At 32.8% G+C, this 21123-nt stretch overlaps 2 protein-coding genes across 3 annotated transcripts; one reads left to right on the top strand and one right to left on the bottom strand.

Annotated features, from left to right (window-relative positions):
* The first annotated feature begins 562 nt into the window (after positions 1-562).
* LOC139512010 (uncharacterized) lies at positions 563-12974 on the top strand. Its single transcript, XM_071299317.1, has 4 exons — positions 563-786; positions 877-1283; positions 9740-9837; positions 11288-12974. The coding sequence occupies exons 1-4, from the start codon at positions 741-743 to the stop codon at positions 12843-12845; spliced, it is 2109 nt and encodes a 702-aa protein (XP_071155418.1). The 5' UTR covers positions 563-740; the 3' UTR covers positions 12846-12974.
* Positions 12975-14251: 1277 nt separating this feature from the next.
* On the bottom strand, positions 14252-20222 carry LOC139512019 (uncharacterized). Of its 2 annotated transcripts, XM_071299336.1 has the most exons (3): positions 20053-20192; positions 19367-19720; positions 14252-14459 (listed from the first exon to the last, which is right to left on the bottom strand). In XM_071299336.1, exons 2-3 carry the CDS (start codon positions 19713-19715, stop codon positions 14380-14382), a joined length of 429 nt encoding a protein of 142 aa, XP_071155437.1. In that variant the 5' UTR covers positions 19716-19720; positions 20053-20192; the 3' UTR covers positions 14252-14379. The 2 variants fall into 2 exon arrangements, with proteins under 2 accessions (XP_071155437.1, XP_071155428.1); XM_071299327.1 differs by lacking the exon at positions 14252-14459 and having other exon boundaries at positions 15806-19720; positions 20053-20222.
* Positions 20223-21123: the final 901 nt, after the last annotated feature.

Raw genomic sequence — 21123 nt, 5'->3', positions numbered from 1 at the left:
TGATGATAATACATAACATATATAAAGGTTGAGGATGAACACGGATGCGGCCACTTTCATTTTTGACAAAACCCATCCGAAAAGTGACAATTTTCGGCTTATTTAATTTTTTTCATATTTGAGCTTGAATCGGATCGTTTTTAATGCCTAATCAGTTAAAATCTTTTTCATAAACTAATTGAATCAAATGAAATAGACACTTAAGTGTTTAAAAAGTGGTCAAAATCTTTCGTCAGATGAAGCTGAAATTTGAGGCAAAAATCGGTCCTTACCGGACCTACTCCTTTGCGTCTTCCCTCTTAAACTTTATACCCTGTTTCATATTATGATTGGACGGCATATTGAAAGCATCATTGCGTATATTTAAAGTCGTAACATGTTTTCTTTTCTCGTCATCTTATATTTGTTAACCAAACTATACTTGCATTCAGCTATAATGATTTACCATTGTAAATATTTTTCCTATAAAGTACATTTATTAAACAATTAAAAATACGTACATTCTAAGTCACAATAGTTCTCGTAATGGTGAAAACAGCTGATTTATAATGCACGTATTTCTGTAGGTATTTTTGCAGTTTTTGTTGTGAATCTATCCATCTATAATACGAGGAGAAAACATATTATGCCGCACATTAGGGAACAATTCACCGTAAAATCTGGTGAAGGATCAAACTGTTACTCAGTTAAATGAGAAAAAATGTTTAAGTAGGGATTTTACGAATCTTTAATATAAAAACATGATTATAGTTAAGTGCTTTTACAAACACAGGTTGACCAGCGAAGGTAATAACATATTTTATTCCTAAACACAAAAAATCAAATTTGATTTATATAAATTATGGCTTAAATTCATAAATTTACATTTCCTTTCAGGTCTCAAAATGCAGTGTGCCTTCGCATGCTTGTTTATACTGTCTTACATCAGTATAGGAACATGCTTGATAGAAGAAATAGAACTACCGCAACATCTTAAAGAATGCATAATCATGAAAACTAAATTTAATGATGTTACTAAATCCACAAGTGAAGCTGTATGTAATACATGTGTAACAAGATACATGTGGATGAATGGACCAAATTTACGAGACTGCGGTCATCCTCATGACAACACAACAATGTCAGACATTTCAGACTTCGTAGGGAAACTGCTTTGTCCTAAAATATCAGGCAAACGAAAGAAGCGACAAGCAGGACGCAATTATCGTAAAGAGATCAGAATGTTGACCAAAGGAGAAAGACAACGACTTCGTAATGCATGGAGCCAGGCTTATAGAAGTGGGGTAAGAAATTAGAAATTAATGCAACTGTCAAGCAAGTGGTTAAGGTAGCTATAAAACCATGTTAAACCCCAGTATCTACATATAAGAATTTGTATATACAAAGTCAAGAAAATGACAGTTGTTCTTCATTCGTTTGATGTATTTGGGCTTTTTATTTTGGCATTTGCTTAGGGAATTTCCGTTTAGAATCTTCCTCTGTATTTTTGTTATTTTCTTTTTAACTGTTGTTAACATATTATTAAAAATAATAATTAACTAAGTCCATACCCCTACGTGATAAGTAATAGCACACTAAAACACAAAGATAATTAGCATGATGCCTTGATGAAATTAGTCCACACCTTATGTTTCTTTTACCATTCGTCTAATCACTTAAAGTCATATGAAACCTCAAATTAAAAAAAAAATATGCATATGTTTTTTATAATTAAATGGATAGTTAACATTATACAACTTATGTATATATAATTTTTTCTGAGGACAATTCTTTAATTTGTCCATATTTAGAAGAAGTTTACTTATTTTAATTGGTTGCTTCCAGGAAGCAATTCGCCGACAAATTTTCCGTATGCATAGTGACCTGAGTGTGACCCTCCTCGTAAAAATCCGGTGATCGCAATACGCATGGATCTGTCATTAAAATAAACAATTATCTGATTATACATGTTAAACACGTGCTCAATACCCATGCTGTTTGTTATTTGTTTACCATAAGGTGACAATCGGTCAACTTCGGCTTCAAACCACGGCATTTAACTAAGAACTAAGTTTATGATACATTCAAGCATTGGTTCAAGAATTGAATAAACATTATTTTTCACCACTCACTCGTTTCTTATGGCTTTCAAATATTTAAGTTGCATCATATCTTAGGTACAATAAGTTTTCAAAGGTACCAGGATTATAATTTAATACGCCAGACGCGCGTTTCGTCTACACAAGACTCATCAGTGACGCTTTACTTCTTTTGTTTTTTCGTAATTGTTTTCAATACTGTGAAATATTTGAAAACAACGATATATCATAAAATGAACCGTTTTGCGGATATCCGTCTTGTTTTGAGATATTTCATTAAAATTATTAAATAATTAATTTTTAGAATCTTGATAACAACATGAAGTGTGCTTCTTAACATGGTTAAGTAATTTAACTTATTTACAGACTTTTAAATTGTGTATACTTGATATATTTAAGTTTGTGTTGATTGAAGTGAACACACTTTTTTAAATATGTTTCATATATATTTGTCTGCATAGTTAATATAATGCTTGTATGGGTTTTCAATTATTTAAAAGATTTATCTTTACGATGACTTAAAATTAAAAATATGCTCCTCATATGGTCGCTTGCATTCGAGCATATAAATTTTCCATTTCGAGAGCTTTTAAATTGCAATGCAGTATATGTTATGCTAATTGTTGAACACCGTATGGTAACCTATAGTTGATCACTTTTATGTCATTCTGTCCCCAGTGAGGAGTTGTCTCACCGATAATCTGAACAAAGCTTCGTTTAAATGCATATAAGTACACTATAACTTTAAGGGGTAGATATGATAAATCATTATTATTCTCTCTAGGTTATAAGTATTGCAAAGTTATTAAGAACGATATAAACTATTTAATAACAAGACAACGGATTTTATTTTATACTCCATGCCCAACTAGAAGAAACTAATATTTCATGAAGACAACAAATATTGGACCTTTGAAAGTATGAGTAAATTAAAATCATAGAGATAAGAAATAGAGGGTGGTTTGTATTTATGACTTAATGTTTGTATATAATTGTGTAATAGCTTTCATTTAGGTTTACTAATGTAAGAAAACGTGTTTTTCATATGTGTGATTATTGTATCTTTTCTATCATTTTTAAGCTAAAAATGCATGAATTAGATATAAATGTTGTAATGTCGTAATGAACATAAAAAAAATTAAAACAAAACGTTTAATAATTTCTGGCGTCCGAAGCGCTTTTCTGGATTTACCTCCTTCAGGAACGATTAAAGCCAAACATTTGAAATCCGAAGATGTACAAGTACTGAAACCATTGAAGACCTATATGTCAAAAATACCTAAAATTAATGGCAAAATTCATCTAAAGCCAACTTTGCCTGAGGGAATTAAAACCTTAGTTTCTTAATAATTTATAAATTTATAAACGGACAATTTTAGTAAAGTTTGTTAAATCATAATGAGTACTAGACCGTTGGTTTTCCCGTTTGAATGGTTTTACACTCGTAATTTTGGAGCCCTTTATAGCTTTTTGTTCGGTGTGAGCCAAGACTCCGTGTTGAAGGCCGTACATTGACATATAATGGTTTGCTTTCATAAATTGTTATTTGGATGGAGAGTTGTCTCATTTAGACTCACACCACATCTTCCTATATCTATATAATTCAATTCAAGAACATGTGAGTATATGACCAAAACTTTCATTGATAGAAGGTTACAGCCGTTTTGAATAAAACTAAATTTGACAACTGAAAAACACCGTTAAAGTATTTTTGCCTGAAATCGAAATGAAGCATATCGTCACTTTTTCATTTACTGTGGAAAACATGATAAAAATGTGTAATTGGATGTTAAAAATAAAAATATTTTGATTTCTTTAAAAACAGTTAAAAATTGACTGCAATTGAAATGACTGTACTGCATTTACCACAGAAAATTAGAATGAAAATTAACTGAAAGATTGGACATGCCTTAATAATTCATTGTTCAGTTTTTAAGAGATGTACACATCAAAATAATCATTCAGTTCAAAGTCGGTTTACTAATAAATGTTTGGTGCCTAATGAAATAATTAAACATGACAGTTCATATGAAGAATTCACATGTACTTCAATTCACATTTTGATTCAGTGATACATACAACGATTTCCCGTTCACTTTCCAGGATTTTAAAACTTTCGTAGCTACACACAAGTATTCTTTATTTTTTGAACTCCTTCGACTTTCCTAATTTTTGGTTTGAGTGTTCCTCGTGTAGTTAAATCCAGTAAAGCTTTATGGTGTTTATTTACATTGCAATATTATAAAATTACAAATTGTTCAACAAAGTCTCTTTCAACAAACTTATTGGAGCTATTTCTTATTTCTTGGCGATATATATTATCTTTTTATAAAGGTTGTCCGTTTTCAAATCAAAGATTTTCTACTTGATATCAATTTCTTGCTGTAAAAACTGAGATGATATCGAGTGAGCAATACATACATAATTGACAAAAACAGATGACAGCAAGGTCAAAAAGACAAAAAGACAAAAACAGTCCACATTTTCAATGAATTGATAAGCAGTTAGGATTAATGTGTACATAAATGGCTTATTCACTTGTTTTTTTATGTTGCAGTAAACGAAAATGTAAATTTTCAGATATTCTCAATGAATTTAGAAACTCTGTCTAATAAGCGAAATGTTTATAAACACGTCAAACATTCATTTAAGGAAATATCATTGTGGGGAATTAACTTCTTTTGCGTTAGTACACATGTACAAATATTGATAATATTTCATATAAAAATTTACAAATATATGCATTAATTTTAATATAAAATGGGATTACTAAATATCTAACTCACTAGTGCGTATAATGTATTAGTTTTCCGTTCGATAGGAATATAATAAGGCAAACAGTCAGCATCTGGGAAATCACGTTTAAAGAATTTAAGACAATTATCAGTGAGTTTTAAGTATGATATACCCATCCCCACCAGAATTCTTCACATTTTAAACACCTAACTTTTCTAGCAGTTAACTTCCTGTTGTAAGTTCTTGGTGTGTAAATATATTCTAAGTTTTGAATTTAGTCTGTAAAGGTTTTTCAAAAAATCAGACCAGCACTAATTTACTATTGAAAACCAATTATTCAGGGAACAACTGAAAGTCTTTTCATCCCAATTCACTTAAGATTAGAAAATTTAGATTGAATAAATACCAGATTTGAAATTTTATATTTGCGGCAGACGTGCGTTTCGTATACAAAAAACTCATTATTGACGCTCGAATAAAATAATGATAAAAAGGGCAAATAAAGTACGAATTTGAAGAGCATTCATACAGTACCAAAACTTCCTAAAGATTTTGCCAAATACAGCTAAGGTGAGATAATAAACCATTTTCGGAGTCAAAATATAGATTTCCTTACGCCAAAAAAAAAATTTAATATATGTATCCTAAATATGTATGCTTGAAATAAGAGTGATAATTTGCTTCTTCCAGTTAACAAAATTCCCCTCTGGTAGAGTTATTTTACACTGATTCCAAAAATATATGTTTTTTTAGTTTTTTCACATGAAATCATTGCAACAAATTATTACTTCCGGAATCTTAAGGTCTCTTCCTGCTAACCCTAAGGTCATATGTCTAATAACCAAATGCAAAAGACCCAATAGGTTTATTTATAAATAAATGTGAATTCATAGCAAAGTGCAAAACTTAGACGATAAATTAAGCTTTGATCGTCATCTGAATTTGAAGGTCATAAAGCAAGGACCTAAAATCAAAAGACCCTAAGTCTCTATTAGATGTGGTGAGTGAGTTATATCACAATACAGCTAATTCCAACTTTAGAATGGAGCAAATTCTATTTAATGTAAATGAGCTTTTGTAACCAAAAAAACATAAATTACGACATGTTGCAACTAACAGCTTAGTAAGCACATTTTGTAGATGTCCTGAACGGTTTCTAAGAAAGAGCGATAACAAGTCGAAATCAAATATCAAAACATGACCAACTCTGACCTTTGATATTGACCTAATTATCCTGAGGATATATCGAGCAATTTACAAAAAAGTAATGTTTCGATTTCTTTTGCAGTTCCGAATGAGTAGATATAATTAGATACACCCAGTGTTTGGTGAATAAAACTTACAAAGTAAAGTGTTCGGGTATAGGGTGTCAGTTTCAAAAGCGCATGCACTGTTCGATATCTTAAATCAAACATATAAGTGGTATCTTTCGAAGTACACCAACAGCACTAAACATTAGTTGTGTAGATGGGAAACAATAACAATTAGAAAAAATTCTAAACTTACATATAAGCACGAAATATTTTATAATAAGCCTAAATTGTAACTTTATTGAAACAGCTCAAGGTATAGCAATGCATTCTTGCATGAAAAGTCTTTTTTTAATAGTGCTCAGCCATTTCACTTTTTTATTATGACAAGGGATGAGACATGTAACAGTGCAGTAAAAACCTGCAAAAGTGCAATTTCTTACGAACGTAAGCGAAACCATATATTCATCACTAAATGCGGCGGGGTTAAACATGTTTTTTGAGATCTCAACTTTCCCCCTATACCTCTAATTTCGTTTGAAAAAATCCTACTGATGAAAACTAAAATTTTGAGGGGGCTCGCGGGTCTTAACAATTTTTTTTAATTTAATATAGGATTTCGCTATATTTTTCTATAAATTAACTTTATCTTATACTTAATAGAAAAATTAAATAAAAAAATGGGGTCATCGTTCATTTACGCTCACAATCTGCCTTCGAAAGAAGCATACATTTTTGTTAATGTCTTTTTTTCCTGATGAACTAATAAGAGAAATAGCGGTAATATCGAAATAAAAAAGAGCTAAATTACAGAAATCGCTTAAATTTTACAATTATTTAGTTTATGTACAGCTTATTCGAAAACACCAATAAAAAATATAGGTCACCGATGAGTTAAAAAGGATATTTCAATTTAAATGCCAAAAAATGGCATATTTGCACCAAAGGGAGATAATTTGGAGCTATTTCAATGATATCTACATTTTAAAAGTCATCTAGGGCCAACACGAATCGAGTTTTTGGAATGATTTTTGTACCATATGATAAAGTAACAACTACTAAAGGTCATATATTTAGGATTTTAAGAAACAAAAAAATAATTCCCTGAGGCAAAATGACAAGAGATTAGATTAGTCAGGGATATGACTATTGTTATCCATTCGTATGATGAGTTTGAGCTATTAATTTTGAAATTTCATTACGGGTTTCCCGTTTTGAATTTTCCTCGGAGCTCGATATCTTTTTTTATTTACTTCTTATTCTGTTTTTAAAGTCCCTTTTTGGTTATATCGATCGTCACTTGTGTCGATTCTTATCCATCCTTTTCCTTAAAATATTCGGCCTTTGGGGTTTCTAATAAAAGGGAAAATAGAAAAGCACTTCATTCGTATACAGTTTGTAAAGTATTATTTCCATTAATGAACACAATTTTATTATTGTTGTTGTTATCAAACAAATGTAATTCTCCAATAATTATTTTAAATGCCTTAATAATAAAGAAAAACTTTAATTTTTGAAACACAATTGTTTTAATTGCCTCTTGGTAGTATCTCAACCTTTTGTGGAGAATTTCATATACTCTCAAATTGTCTCTCTGCTTGCAGCTATCGTTGAGTCAGGTTTTATTTAACGAATTCTTTAACCAGTTACTGTTCAAAGAATTATATGACTTGTTAAATTGTATCAAGATGTAAATGTTATACTCTTATATATTCAAGGGGAAAACTTATCAAATTAACCGGCTCCTATCAATAATATATCTGTGCATGTGATTATCTCCGGGATGAAACGTCCACTAGTAGTGCATCGATCCTTTTGCTGTAAAACATGCAAAAGTACCAAGCTTACAAAATAACACAAAACACAGACTGATTGAACCTTTGTGTTGAAATTATTCAAACTACATCACTTTTTAAAGTAAGACGTATGTCAGTTCGTGTTTAATATGGTTATCACAGAATGTGTCGCTACGTGACGTTTAAAAAAACACATATTTCAATTTTGTTGTTTTTGTTATTGCAACCTGTGTTGTAATCTTCTTATGTATACAAGGTTAAAATCTAAAGATTTAGTTTGTTCATCAATTCTTATTAAGGACATGAAAGGTTATGAAAATACACATTTCCACCAAAATTTATTGATTTCACACTGATTCATTTGAAACAGGATCAAATAATGATGATAATATCACTCTGTTGTTTTATAATGTAAGTCAAAAGAGGAATAAGAAAATTTGAACATTTGAACATTAGAAATTAATCATTGCCATAACCATTGCAACCTGTTTCAACTAATTCATTATACTGTCAATAGCATAATTGGTACTATTGTAATTTAACCAGATGCCTATTTGGATAAAGAATTAATCTGCTCTGATTCTCGTTGTCGAACTTTTTGTCTCAAGCCAAATACAGGCATTGAAGGGTTAAAAAAACGACAAGGATAAGATGAAATTGCAACCACATTTAAGGAATAAGAGCATTACTTTATAAAATATCTACCGATTCATTGGGCGGAAATGCATTTTTTGGTAGAGTGAGCGTAGCAATCTTATTTCTTTGAAAATGATACTTGCAAATTATAACTGCACAACAACTATCTTTGATTTACCTTTTATATTATTATTAACTTCATCTTAAACTGAACTAATCACAACCTGTAACACGCAAGCGTTCGAAAGTCAATATGGTGCAGAGCGAACTAATATTCGTTGTAATGAGAAAATATATCCGTAAACCAAATACTGTGCATTAGTTGCACTATTATTCCCGAGGGTATAATAGGCCATTAGTCAGCAAATTATAGCATTCATGTACATTTTGTACATTTAGTTAAAAATTAATAAGACATAAAGATTTCACCACGCCAACCCGTTGATTGCAATATTTATCCATTCGAATTTAAACTGAGCTGCAGAAAGTAGATACATATTGTATATACGCGGTTAAGTAAATAATAAGTTTCTCTGATATTATGGAAGATTTCGGGTTCTTTGTTTCCGAACTGATATGGTTGAAAAATGCACAAATTAACGCTGTCCGCAGATAGTTTTGGCTATGATTTTTATATCACCTTTGGGCATGTATATATGATTGAGTTTCACATTTGTTCTTCTTCTTTTCCTAATGAGGGTAAATGTAGAAATGTTCTGTGAGAGCACTTAATTTATAAAAAGAGGGACGAAAGATACCAAAGGGACAGTCAAACTCATAAATCGAAAATAAACTGACAACGCCTGGTTAAAAACGAAAAAGACAAAAAGACAAACAATAGAACACATGACACAACATAGAAAACTAAGGAATAAGCAACACGGACTCAAAATGAGACAACTATAGGTCACCGTAAGATTTTCGTCAGTAAGCAAAACTCTCAAATAACAAGCTATAAAAAAACAAAATGAAAAATCTAAAACAAATTTCGACGATAAAATTTAGACCCGATTGACGAGCTCTCCAATCGACCTAATAAGGCATTGAAACAGCAAAAAATAAGAACAGACTTTGACAATCAGTTCATCAGATTAATAAAAAGTACAACTTTAACTAACAAAATCACAAAGACACAAAATATCTATCTGTATTATATCTGTATATAGTTCTCAGTACACATCAAACTTCCAATGAATTAGATATAAAGACTCATTAACAGTCAGAACTCTCGTCTGCTTTTCAGTATTTTGGTTGGATTGCCAGATTTCACAACTCTCAAGTCAGAACTTCTGCTCACAGTGGACCTGCCTTTCTTGGTTATCACAGATTTCTGATCCTGGTGTAAATATTTTATGATAAGAAGAAATATCTTTAAATGCTAAGTATCAGTGTACATAAAACATAAGCATAAAAGTGGATCAAAACTCTATATATCTCAATTTACAGTTCTCATAATCAATCACCTTAATTTTACATTACGAGTTTCGAGACACATAATGATTCATAAAGATGAATTGGTGTACAACAACTATTCGTTACCAGACGCAACTACAAAATAATCAGAAAATACATATCTTTTGAGAAATATATCACTTAAGGAGACTCGCGGGTATAAGATTTTCAGAAAAAAAATAAACATTAATTTTTCATTACAAATTTTATTTATTACCTTTAGTAGTTACTACTTCATCATATGGTACAAAAATAATTCCAAAAAATCAATTCCTGTTGGCCCCAGGTGACTTTTAAAATGAGATATCATTGAAAAGGCTCTATATTATCTCCTTTTGGTGCAAAAATGCCATTTTTTGGCATTTAAATTGAAATATCTGTTTTAACTCATCGGTGACCAATATTTTTTATTGGTGTTTTCGAATAAACTGTACATAAACTAAATAATTGTAAAATCTAAGCGATTTCTGTAATTTAGCTCCTTTTTATTTCGATATAACCGCTATTTCTTCTATTAGTTCAACAGCAAAAAAAGGACATTAACAAATATGTATGCTTCTTTCGAAGGCAGATTGTGAGCGTAAATGAACGGTGACCTCATTTTATTATTTCATTTTTCTATTAAGTATAAGATAAAGTTCATTTATAGAAAAATATAGTGAAATCCTATATTAAATTAAAAAAAAATGAATCAAACCCGCGAGCCCCCTTAAAACGATAATTTTCTTTGCATATATCTTTATATAATATCAATTTTAGGCAGACTTTTGAATTTCAATAACTCCTTTTGGATCATCTTTTTTTTTTCACAAATAGCAAAAGTATAAATTAGAAATATATTTTTTTGCAGGTAGATAAATTTATTTCTGTTTAATAATACAATGTTTTTTTTAGTATTAGTTGTAGTATTTTAAAAGCAACAACTGAGTTCATTAACGTTTATTTTTTCGAAAGAGAATACGTTGGTTTTTATCAGAGGTATATGTTTCTTCTACACATGACAAACTTACAAAAGAATATATGTAACAGCAGAATAGTAATCTACAAATCCAATTTTAAAGAACTGAATTGTGCTATTAAAACCACAAAATAATTGCGTGAAAACTTGCTGCTTCGAAGTTTTAAACAGTATTTGATCCTTATAAAATGGCATGTATAAAATTGAAAAAAAATATTCTCGTTTGAAATATGTTATCTGTGTGTTTTGTACGTCAGAAACAAATGTTTATCATTGATAAAATTTAACATTATTCAACACAACAAACGTATCATCAAAAGACATTGTTGAATCATTGCATATTTCATATTTATCTGAATATTTTATTCTAATTGGTTTCAGATTAGAACTGGTATTACAGTATTACGACCCTTCCGTCACAATGCCATATTGGAACTCTGGTCTTGATGCAAATATGGATACTCCTGCCAATTCTATACTCTGGACAGCCGACTATCTTGGTGAAATGAGTGGAACTGTACGAACTGGTATTTGTGGAGGCTTTCAGGACGTTAGAGGCAATGCCGTAATCAGAAATGTTGGTAACGCAGGTTCTCTGTTCACGTCAGCTGAAGTTAGGGATGTAATGAGGATGCCAAATATTAACCGTCTGACCGAACCATCTCCATATCCCACCATGGAATCTTATCACGACGATGTTCACAATTATATAGGTGGATCAATGGGACCTATCGAATTGGCACCATGGGATTGTATTTTTTGGTTACATCATACTTTTATAGACTATTTGTGGGAAGTATGGAGATACAGTCATCAATATAATACAGCTTATCCTTTTAAAAATGGACTTCCTGCTCAGTTACCAGACGTTCCGATGAAGAACATGCCTGTTGTTCAATTTCTTGGACGTGTTCCAACAAATCGTGATGGGTATGGTGTTCAACTGGCACGAAAAAGTTTTTATCAACTATCGCCTACTTGTTCAAGACAGAACACTTACTGTGGGTCCCCTGATCTGCAATGTAGAATGGGAACCAACGGAGCAGAATGTGCTGCTGTAGATCGAAATTTTAGAGCAAGAACGCAGCCGTTAGTTGATGCTAGAAGAAATGGACGAGTCCAGATGAATTTCCGTAACAATCATGGTAAAAGGAGAAAAAGAGATACCCACGTACACCACACAACTATCAGTCACAGTTATCACATTACTGTTAACTCTCAACAAATAACAAATATCTATCTTCCACAAGAACGTGAACCATGCATGGGTAAACCTATACAAAATAACTTCATAGCGGGTTGCGCAAGTGACGTACGAAAATGGGCATTTATACCAATTAAAGTTGTTCATCTGCGACCTCAGGAGGCTCACTTTGCATCACAATCTGACGCCAACGCCAAAAATCCAAGTGGGTATGATATGTACGACGAACACAAATACATAGGTCTGAAAAATGTTGTTAAACCAGGTAATCCAGCAACATATAATGATTGTATAGAAGATGAATCTGGTGCATTCAAAGTAAGACTGAAGTCGACTGGATTGAGTTACTTCGGAACATACACAGATTATGTATTTGTTGACAACAGACTTCCTATATCCTCTCATATCGGGTACATTGCTGTTGAAAAACCTACTGCAAATAAACCAACAGAAGTAATGATCACTGCCTCTGATGCCTGTGGACGACTCTGTAAACCAACGTGCCGAAAATGGGAGAATGGAAATCTGTACTATGTCTCTTGTACTGGAGCAATAAAAGTCACAGCGCAGAGTCCACTTATGTATGGTAACGACTTTGGTGAAGCTGTTCTATCGATCTGGCAGTTCTATGGCAAGTTCACACCAATAGAAAGAGAATCAAACATTTACATGGAATTTTTCTGTGATTATTCAAATGAATGGATATGGAAAGAATGTTATCAGAAAAAAAACTAAAGAAATTATATACTTTTTTCTTCCAAGTTTTTTTAATTTATTCTACATGTATGTTACCGAAATAGTTTTGTTTTATTAGCATCTGTTTGTGACATGAAGCAGAATAAATAAACGGTGTTAAGTAATAAATTTCAATGATTATTTCACATTATATACCTTATAAAAGAGGCTCGGAAGAGGTTGAATCGCTCACCTGGAAACAGTTTGCCTTTTTTTATATTTAAGAAACGCGCGTCTGGCGTACTAAATTATAATCCTGGTACTTTTGATAACAATTTACACCACTGGGTCGATGCCACTGCTGGTGGACGTTTCGTCCCCGAGGTTATCACCAGCCCAGTAGTCAACACTTCGGTGTTTACATGCATATCAATAACGTGGTATTTTTTAAAAAATTTCCTGTTTACAAAACTTTGAATTTTTCGAAAAGCTAAGGATTTTCTTATCCGTGGCATTTACCTTAGCCGTATTTGGCACAACTTTTTGGAATTTTGGATCCTCAATGCTCTTCAATTTTGTACTTGTTTGGCTTTATAAATGTTTCGATATGAGCGTCACTGTTGAGTCTTATGTAGACGAAACGCGCGTCATGTTTCGATATGAGAGTCACTAATGAGTCTTATGTAGACGAAACGCGCGTCTGGCGTACTAAATTATAATCCTGGTACTTTTGATAACAATTATTACTTTTCAATGCAAACAGTTATGTTTGTCAACATATAAATACTATAAAGTAGTATTTTCATAAATCTTTTATTGTTAATCACGTGTACAATTTAACCTACCTACAAATGTATTAAAGTTTATAAAACATTTGCAAACATGTAATTTGTCTTACGCTTTGACTTTCATGTAGATCGTATGTTGCTCATCATCTTAGCATTTCAAAGGGTTTTTTTCTATCTACTACCGTTTTGATAAAAAATACATAAATGACAAAAACTCATCATTCAGGGAAACTCTTATCATGAAGTCAATTGAAACGTTGGCCACTTTGCGATATTTGAATACTTTATTTGGATGAACTTTCAAGCGGCTTGTAGTTTTTCTTTGCCTATCAAAGTTTCAACAGAACGTATAAACATATCAATTCAAAGACAATAACTCGTATAAGAGATCAGTGGAAAATTTCTGTAGTCGTACTTATTTAATGTTATCCCAGATGCTAATTAAGACCAAACAACAAATTGGCAGTATTTGGCCACAGCCTTTAATATTATATTCTCATAATTTATACATGTTGTATATAACTGAAAAATGAGGTTACCCGCATATTGCTGATTATGGCAACCGTACTGTCATATATATATATATATATAAATTACTACCACAGATGATGGTAACTGAAGATAGGATTAAAACAATTTGGAAATCACCGTGGGAACACAGGTGATGGATCGAAACCCTTACATTGTTCATCTAGATCTGTAGTAAATGATCCTATTCATAAAACAAAATGTTTTTTGATGCAGCGAATTATGCAAATCACAGGCCTAATAAATTCAGTCTTTGTTGGAAGGTTCGATAACTTCGATCAGACTTCTTCACAGGTCCTGTCTGTCCAAATGGCCAAATACATATAGGTGTTCAAACAATTGACAATTGAAACATCACCTGAAATTATAAATTACAACACAGGCAGTATCTTATTCTAATACATTGTATTTACAATAGATATACATTTCGGGAGGAGGGAGGGATTTTGAATAAAATTTTCCTCTGATAAGTTATTTAAGCAGCCTCTCCTGTTGGACCCAAATTAAAAAAGGATCGTGACGTCAAATTGTATGGTTCACTAACCACCAATGAAATTTGAGTTTTCCTAAACTCACTAATAACCAACCAATGTAATAGTACAGCGCACCGTGATAACTGAATTTAAGTACAGGACTTAAATTCTATTATCCCAGATGCTAATTAAGACCAAACAACAAATTGGCAGTATTTGGCCACAGCCTTTAATATTATATTCTCATAATTTATACATGTTGTATATAACTGAAAAATGAGGTTACCCGCATATTGCTGATTATGGCAACCGTACTGTCATATATATATATATATAAATTACTACCACAGATAATGGTAACTGAAGATAGGATTAAAACAATTTGGAAATCACCGTGGGAACACAGATGATGGATCGAAACCCTTACATTGTTCATCTAGATCTGTAGTAAATGATCCTATTCATAAAACAAAATGTTTTTTGATGCAGCGAATTATGCCAGATTGACAGTGAAACAGAGTAATGATTCACTGTCAACCGCCATATAATGGAGGTTCGCTGCCAAGCTGTGAGCCAAATACATCCACTAAAAATCAAAGCAAACTTCAAGTTACATGTAACTACTAGTAAAGTTGCTGAATAAAAAAATACAAAATAAAACAAACTATATATATATATATCTACATTAAAATTTTACACAAGATCAATTATACAAAGTTTGGCTTAGGTTACAATATTGTATATTTATATCACCGAGACAAAAACACAAAATAAAACTACATATTTCATACTTATATATCAGTAGAGGGGAAAACATGACCATTGGTTTTAAGCATGAAAAACTCAAGACCACCTTGAATTGAATTTTAAAAAATGTTATTTCCTATAACAGACAAATGCACCCCATCAGATTTATACATGTTTTCAGTCCTAGAGATGTCTGGATAGCGTATATAATAACCACCCGATTCCAATATAAAGTTAGCTACTGCATTATTAACCCTGTATCTACATTTTTCCATTGCCTTACTATCGTTAGAGTATCTCCATTTTAAACGAGGCAACATTTGTGACCACACAATTTTAGTGTCAGGCAAGTCCTTTGAAATAAAGGTCATAGCTTGTATCAACTTTTCTCTTAAGTCTTTAGTTTTTATATTCCCTAAATCATTAGCACCTACTTGTACGACCAGAAATTTAGGAGGATCTTCATATGTTTTCATTATTCTTATTTGTCTTCTTAGCTGACTTGTAACCATGCCTGATTTCCCTTGCCACCAAATTTCTGCATTTAATCTGTCAAGACAGAGGTTAGTCCCACCAGGACGTTGCCTAGATTCAATAAAGGCATTCTTCACTAATGAAGACCCCGTAATCCAAATCTTTGCAGGTTTACCTATACAAATTTTTGTTATTTTTTGTAAATTTAACCAATAATAATAAAATTTAATTCAATACAAAAAGTTTTTATGATCTGATGTAAGTTTTGTAGGCATTGGATTTCCAACGCCCTAGTTGCATGATTATGGCATCAGGCACACCCCCAAGTGACAAACTAGTAGCACAACCAATGCGAAATGAATGAGAACTATAGTTTTTATAATTAACCCCGACTCTCTCCAGTGATTTTTTCAATACCGTTATGAACTGATAACGAGTAAAAGCTGCGCCATTGTAGTGACAAAAAAGTGCTCCTGGTAAAGGAGGTCTATCCATGAGAAAAGACTTTATTAACTTGCATGGGCAGGTCTCTGAATTAGGTTGGGATTGAAATATAATTAAGGCACCTGTACCCAACTGGTCAGTTTTTGATGAAGGTACACGTATATTTAAGACCCCAAAAGATGACCATGACACATCAGATATAGAGATAATATGAGCTGACTTTCCATTACTTACTGCTAATTCTCCTATTCTCAAAAGACCACGATAGGCTAACGAGAAGGCAGCCTGAAACAACTTAACTTCATAACTGGAGGAACAAATAAACGGTAGAATTTTAACTATTAATAGAAGTAATTCTTTGGTAATAGGCAATCTTGAATCCCTAATTTTTGGCCTTGTCCGGTTAACCCCCTCCATCATTTTCTTTATAATAAATTTTTGAGTAAAATCTTCAAAGTCATTCATTCTACTGAAAAAACTTATCCCTGCTAAATAACACTTAATAGAGGAATGGGAGTAACTTGCTTGAAACAAATATGCTATAAAATTGCACAATTCATACAAAGGTATTGGCCATACATTTGATAAACCAAACAGTTTTCTGAACTCATTAAAGGCCAATACACCTCTTTGATATGTTGTTAAAGTACTTGGGGCAACTGAACTATCGATAAGGGACCCAATTACATGTATATGTTTGAAATTAATGTCAAGAAATCTTCTGGTATCCCTGCTGGGGTCGTTCTGGCTGTTGGAACCAGAGCTCTGAAACGTGACATCTGAAATCGAGAGATGGCATCAGCTACCTTGTTATTTGATCCTTCAATATGCACAGCTTTAAATTGTATATTGTTCATCATTGTCAGTTACACAAATGGAAGAATCAGTTTCATTATTTCCTTATCTTTTGATGACCTTTTGTTTACAATACTAACCAATGCAAGATTGTCAATATTTAAAACGATCTTTTTGTTTTTTAGGTTTTCTGCCCATAAATACATGGCAAGCACCACTGGAACCAACTCTAAAAATGACATGTTCCTCATAATTTGTAAATCTTTCCATGTTTCAAGCCATCTAAACTGAACCCATGACCCCTGGAAAAATGCCCCACAGCCCAAATTTGGGTTCCCAGAGCTATCAGTGAAAAGTTGCAAAATTTCGTTAGATGTCCAAATTTGTTCTGGAAAGAAACACTGGCCATTAAAATTCTCAAGGAACTTTAATAACATGGCTATATCGGACTTCACCTCTATATTCAATCTTATTTTATGAAACGGCTTCCTTGGATACCCCATCAAATCATAAAATCTACGAATGAATGCACGTGAGGATGGAATGGCTTTTGAACAAAATGAGAGTAACCCTGTCACAGATTCTAACTCTTTAAGTGTCATTTTTTTTTAAACAATAAAGGTTCAAGAATCACTTTAAGCTTTTCTAGCTTTTCTGGTGGAATCAAAATCATCATGAGTTTGGTGTCGATAAGGAAGCCCAAAAAAGGTAAAACCGTGGATGGTCCCATTGTTTTATTTTCTGCAATGGGAACACCTAACTCATTACAAACATTCGTAAATGTATCCATCAACACCAAACAATCATTTGTGTTTTCGGCCCCCATAAAAATAAAGTCATCTAAATAATGATCAATAGAATTTAAGCTGGACTGCCTTTCAACAACCCACTGAAGAAAATTAGCAAAGGTATTGAAGAGTTTACACGACAGCGATCATCCCATAGCTAACGCTTTATCCACAAAATAATAACCATTAAATTTTATGCCCATTAAATCAAAATCAGCATGATTCACAATTAACAAACGGAAGGCCGATTTTACGTCCATTTTGGCCAAGGAAACATTACTTCCCAATGCATAAATCTTGTCAAGTATACTGTCTAAAGTGGAATAACTAACTTTACAAAGTGCGGGTTCAATATAAGAATTTACACTATTATTATCAGGATGTGATAAATGAGTTATTAACCGCCATCCCCCGTCTGATTTCGGAACTAGACCAATTGGTGATATGCGTAAATTTGAAATTGGCAATTTTGAAAAAGGGCCTAAAATCCTACCCAACTCTATTTCTGTTTTAAATTTGTTCAAAGTTTCCCATTTAAAGTGCTCTGCGGAAACTAAATTTTTTGACATAACATGTTCCCTAGGTCCTGTATATTGTAAACGAAAGCCAAGAGAAAATCCTAAATACAATTCCTCAGCTGCCTCCCTGTTCGGATAATTTTTAAGTAACTCTTGCAATCTTTCAATTCTTATTGGGGTATGCCCTAGTTGCCATAGACGTGCCAGGAGCTCTCGGTCTTGTTTGTTGCTGTTGCCTGAATACAAAATTTTGAGAAGACATTACTCCAGGTCTTGAAAATCTTGAGTTGACATATGGTTGTCTGACCCTTGAATTTGGTGTTGTTTGTGAAGGCAAATTATATTGCCTGAATTGACAGTTTATAACTGAGTGAACACCATGACATTGTATACACGCATGACTATATTGACAAAATGAATTGAAACATTTGCCGTTATAATTAAAGGCATAGCACTTTGACTTTTTATACACATTTCTATTAGCAGAAAATGTATTGTAACCAGAAGAAACTACTTCCAAATTTTGTGTGCCACTACTATCAGCCATATATAATAACCAAAGCTCTGAATCTACTATAGCCCATGAACTTGCCGGATCCAGTGCTTTGCGCAACCTAAATTGCTCATCATATAACTTCCAACCTAAATTATTTGGATTTCTTTTTGCACCGAAACGTACAACTGACATGTATTTAAGTAATTCTTGTAATCTACCTGAATGCACAGTACAATATACACTAACAAAAATGATAAATGCTGATGTCCACTGGTCAATAGACCCAATTTTGTTTTGCAGATTTTCTGTTTGCACAATAAATTCACCCCCTCTAAAAACAAGCTTTTGTGTAGCCTGCTGAGTATTGTTAGCTAACAAAATGCCTAAATCTATAAATTCACTTTTCATAATTTTTTCTCTAATACTTTGAGAAACATTAAAAGCAATATTAGCATGCATGCTGGGTATCTGAACAGGGTGGTCAAAGGTACTGAATGGCATTGTAAAATTTGAGGCACCATTAGTATTACCTAAGGAATGTTCTGGAGGATCTTGACTGGTTACAGTGTTGTACTCTCTTTGGTCTGGTAGTGGTACTCTTGAGTATAGAAGTGTGTTAGCTGTGCTCGTCAAATCGACTGGCCCTGTACTTGCACTGGTATATATGCCTGCCCCGGTCTGTGAAATTAACATTGGGTATGTCCCAGTAGAACTAGTAACTGGTATGAATGGTGTACCAGTATCAACTGTAGGCAACTGTGGTGCCGGTACTGACATAGTGTCAGGTACTCTCTGGTTAGCCTTTTTCCTTGCTGATGCAGCAGCCACTATTGGCAAATTTTTCCTTTTCCTGGCAGACCGCCTGAGCTGTGCTGACATGACTCCTAAAAGAATAACTCGAATTAAAAACAAAAAACACTGTCTGAATACTCAGTTAATCCAGATTGATTATTGCTTGATTAATTGTCCAGTAGAAAATATCACACATGTGTAATTAATATATATATACGAAGCAAATTACTGATGTATCACAAAATGCACAAGACAGCTAAAATTAAATTAAATAGGCTGTGACCGTTTTATTATTTAAAAGACAGTACTAATAATAAGGTTGTGTGAATTGCATGTAACTCTGTACTCCATTATCCATCAGGAACACCCATATTTCGATAATTATTTGACTTGATGTTATTGTTTACATTAAGTACCAAATTACCTCTTGTACAATCCTTGTACAAGATTCAGAGTTGTACACCGGTGAAACTCGTTCATAGTCATAGAAGGCGAAACAACGGAGACTAGTGTATTATTAATGTGGATTCTTTTCAGTGATAGAACTCAGTACGTTAAACTACATATTTAATAACAATACAAAGCATTGTGGGTTTGTGATTGTTTGGTGCAAGATGGAGATTATTGGGCATAAAACCGTCTATCTCTCCAGTTATTACAACCCTAAAACATCAAACGAAAAGGGATATACTGAATACGGAATTAGCATTGAAAGAGCTAGCAATGTAAGAAATGCTTTTATCATCTCAGCTGGTGATTTCAACCTACCAGGTTGGGACTGGTCTAGCAAAGAAATAAAGTTGCACACTCAATGCGTTGCAAATCATGAAAAGTTTGCTGACATATTAGATGACAATGGCATGGCACAACTTGTAAACAAGCCTACTAGAGGACCAAATACACTAGACCTTGTGTTAACAAATCATCCAGATAGCTTTATGAGAATTGAAACCTTACCCGGACTTTCTGACCATGATATTGTTTTTGCTGAAGTAAATCTTAATCCCCGGAAATCTATCCAAAACCCAAGGATTATACCATTATACAGAAAGGCAAATTGGGAAAATATAAAAGTTGACCTAATTAACCTACATAAAGATATCATCTCAAAGAATGAACAGAAAGAGGGAATAAATGCACTGTGGACACACTTTCAAACTAAATTAGAAGAAAGCATAGGTAAAAATGTACCGAAAAAGACCGCTAGAAAGAAGGATGGTAGTCCCTGGATAACAACTGACATCAAACGTCTAATAAGAAAAAGGGATAGATGGTATAAGAGAATTAAAAAATCTGGTAATAGAGGCGACAAAAACAAATTCAAAGAACTAAAACGTCGCACACAGAGAGAAATCAGGAAAGCTTACTGGAATTACATCGACAGTATAGTCTCACCACCAGACCTGAATAAACCACAGGAAAAACCAAACTGCATGAAGAGATTCTGGACTTTTATAAAACACAAGAGATCAGATGGGAGCACAATACCCCCCCC

This window comes from Mytilus edulis, chromosome 1 (genome assembly GCF_963676685.1).
Source record: "Mytilus edulis chromosome 1, xbMytEdul2.2, whole genome shotgun sequence".
Taxonomy (NCBI): Eukaryota; Metazoa; Mollusca; class Bivalvia; order Mytilida; family Mytilidae; genus Mytilus; species Mytilus edulis.
Note: the sequence above shows the minus strand (reverse complement) of the source record. Positions and strands in the feature narration are given on the sequence as shown.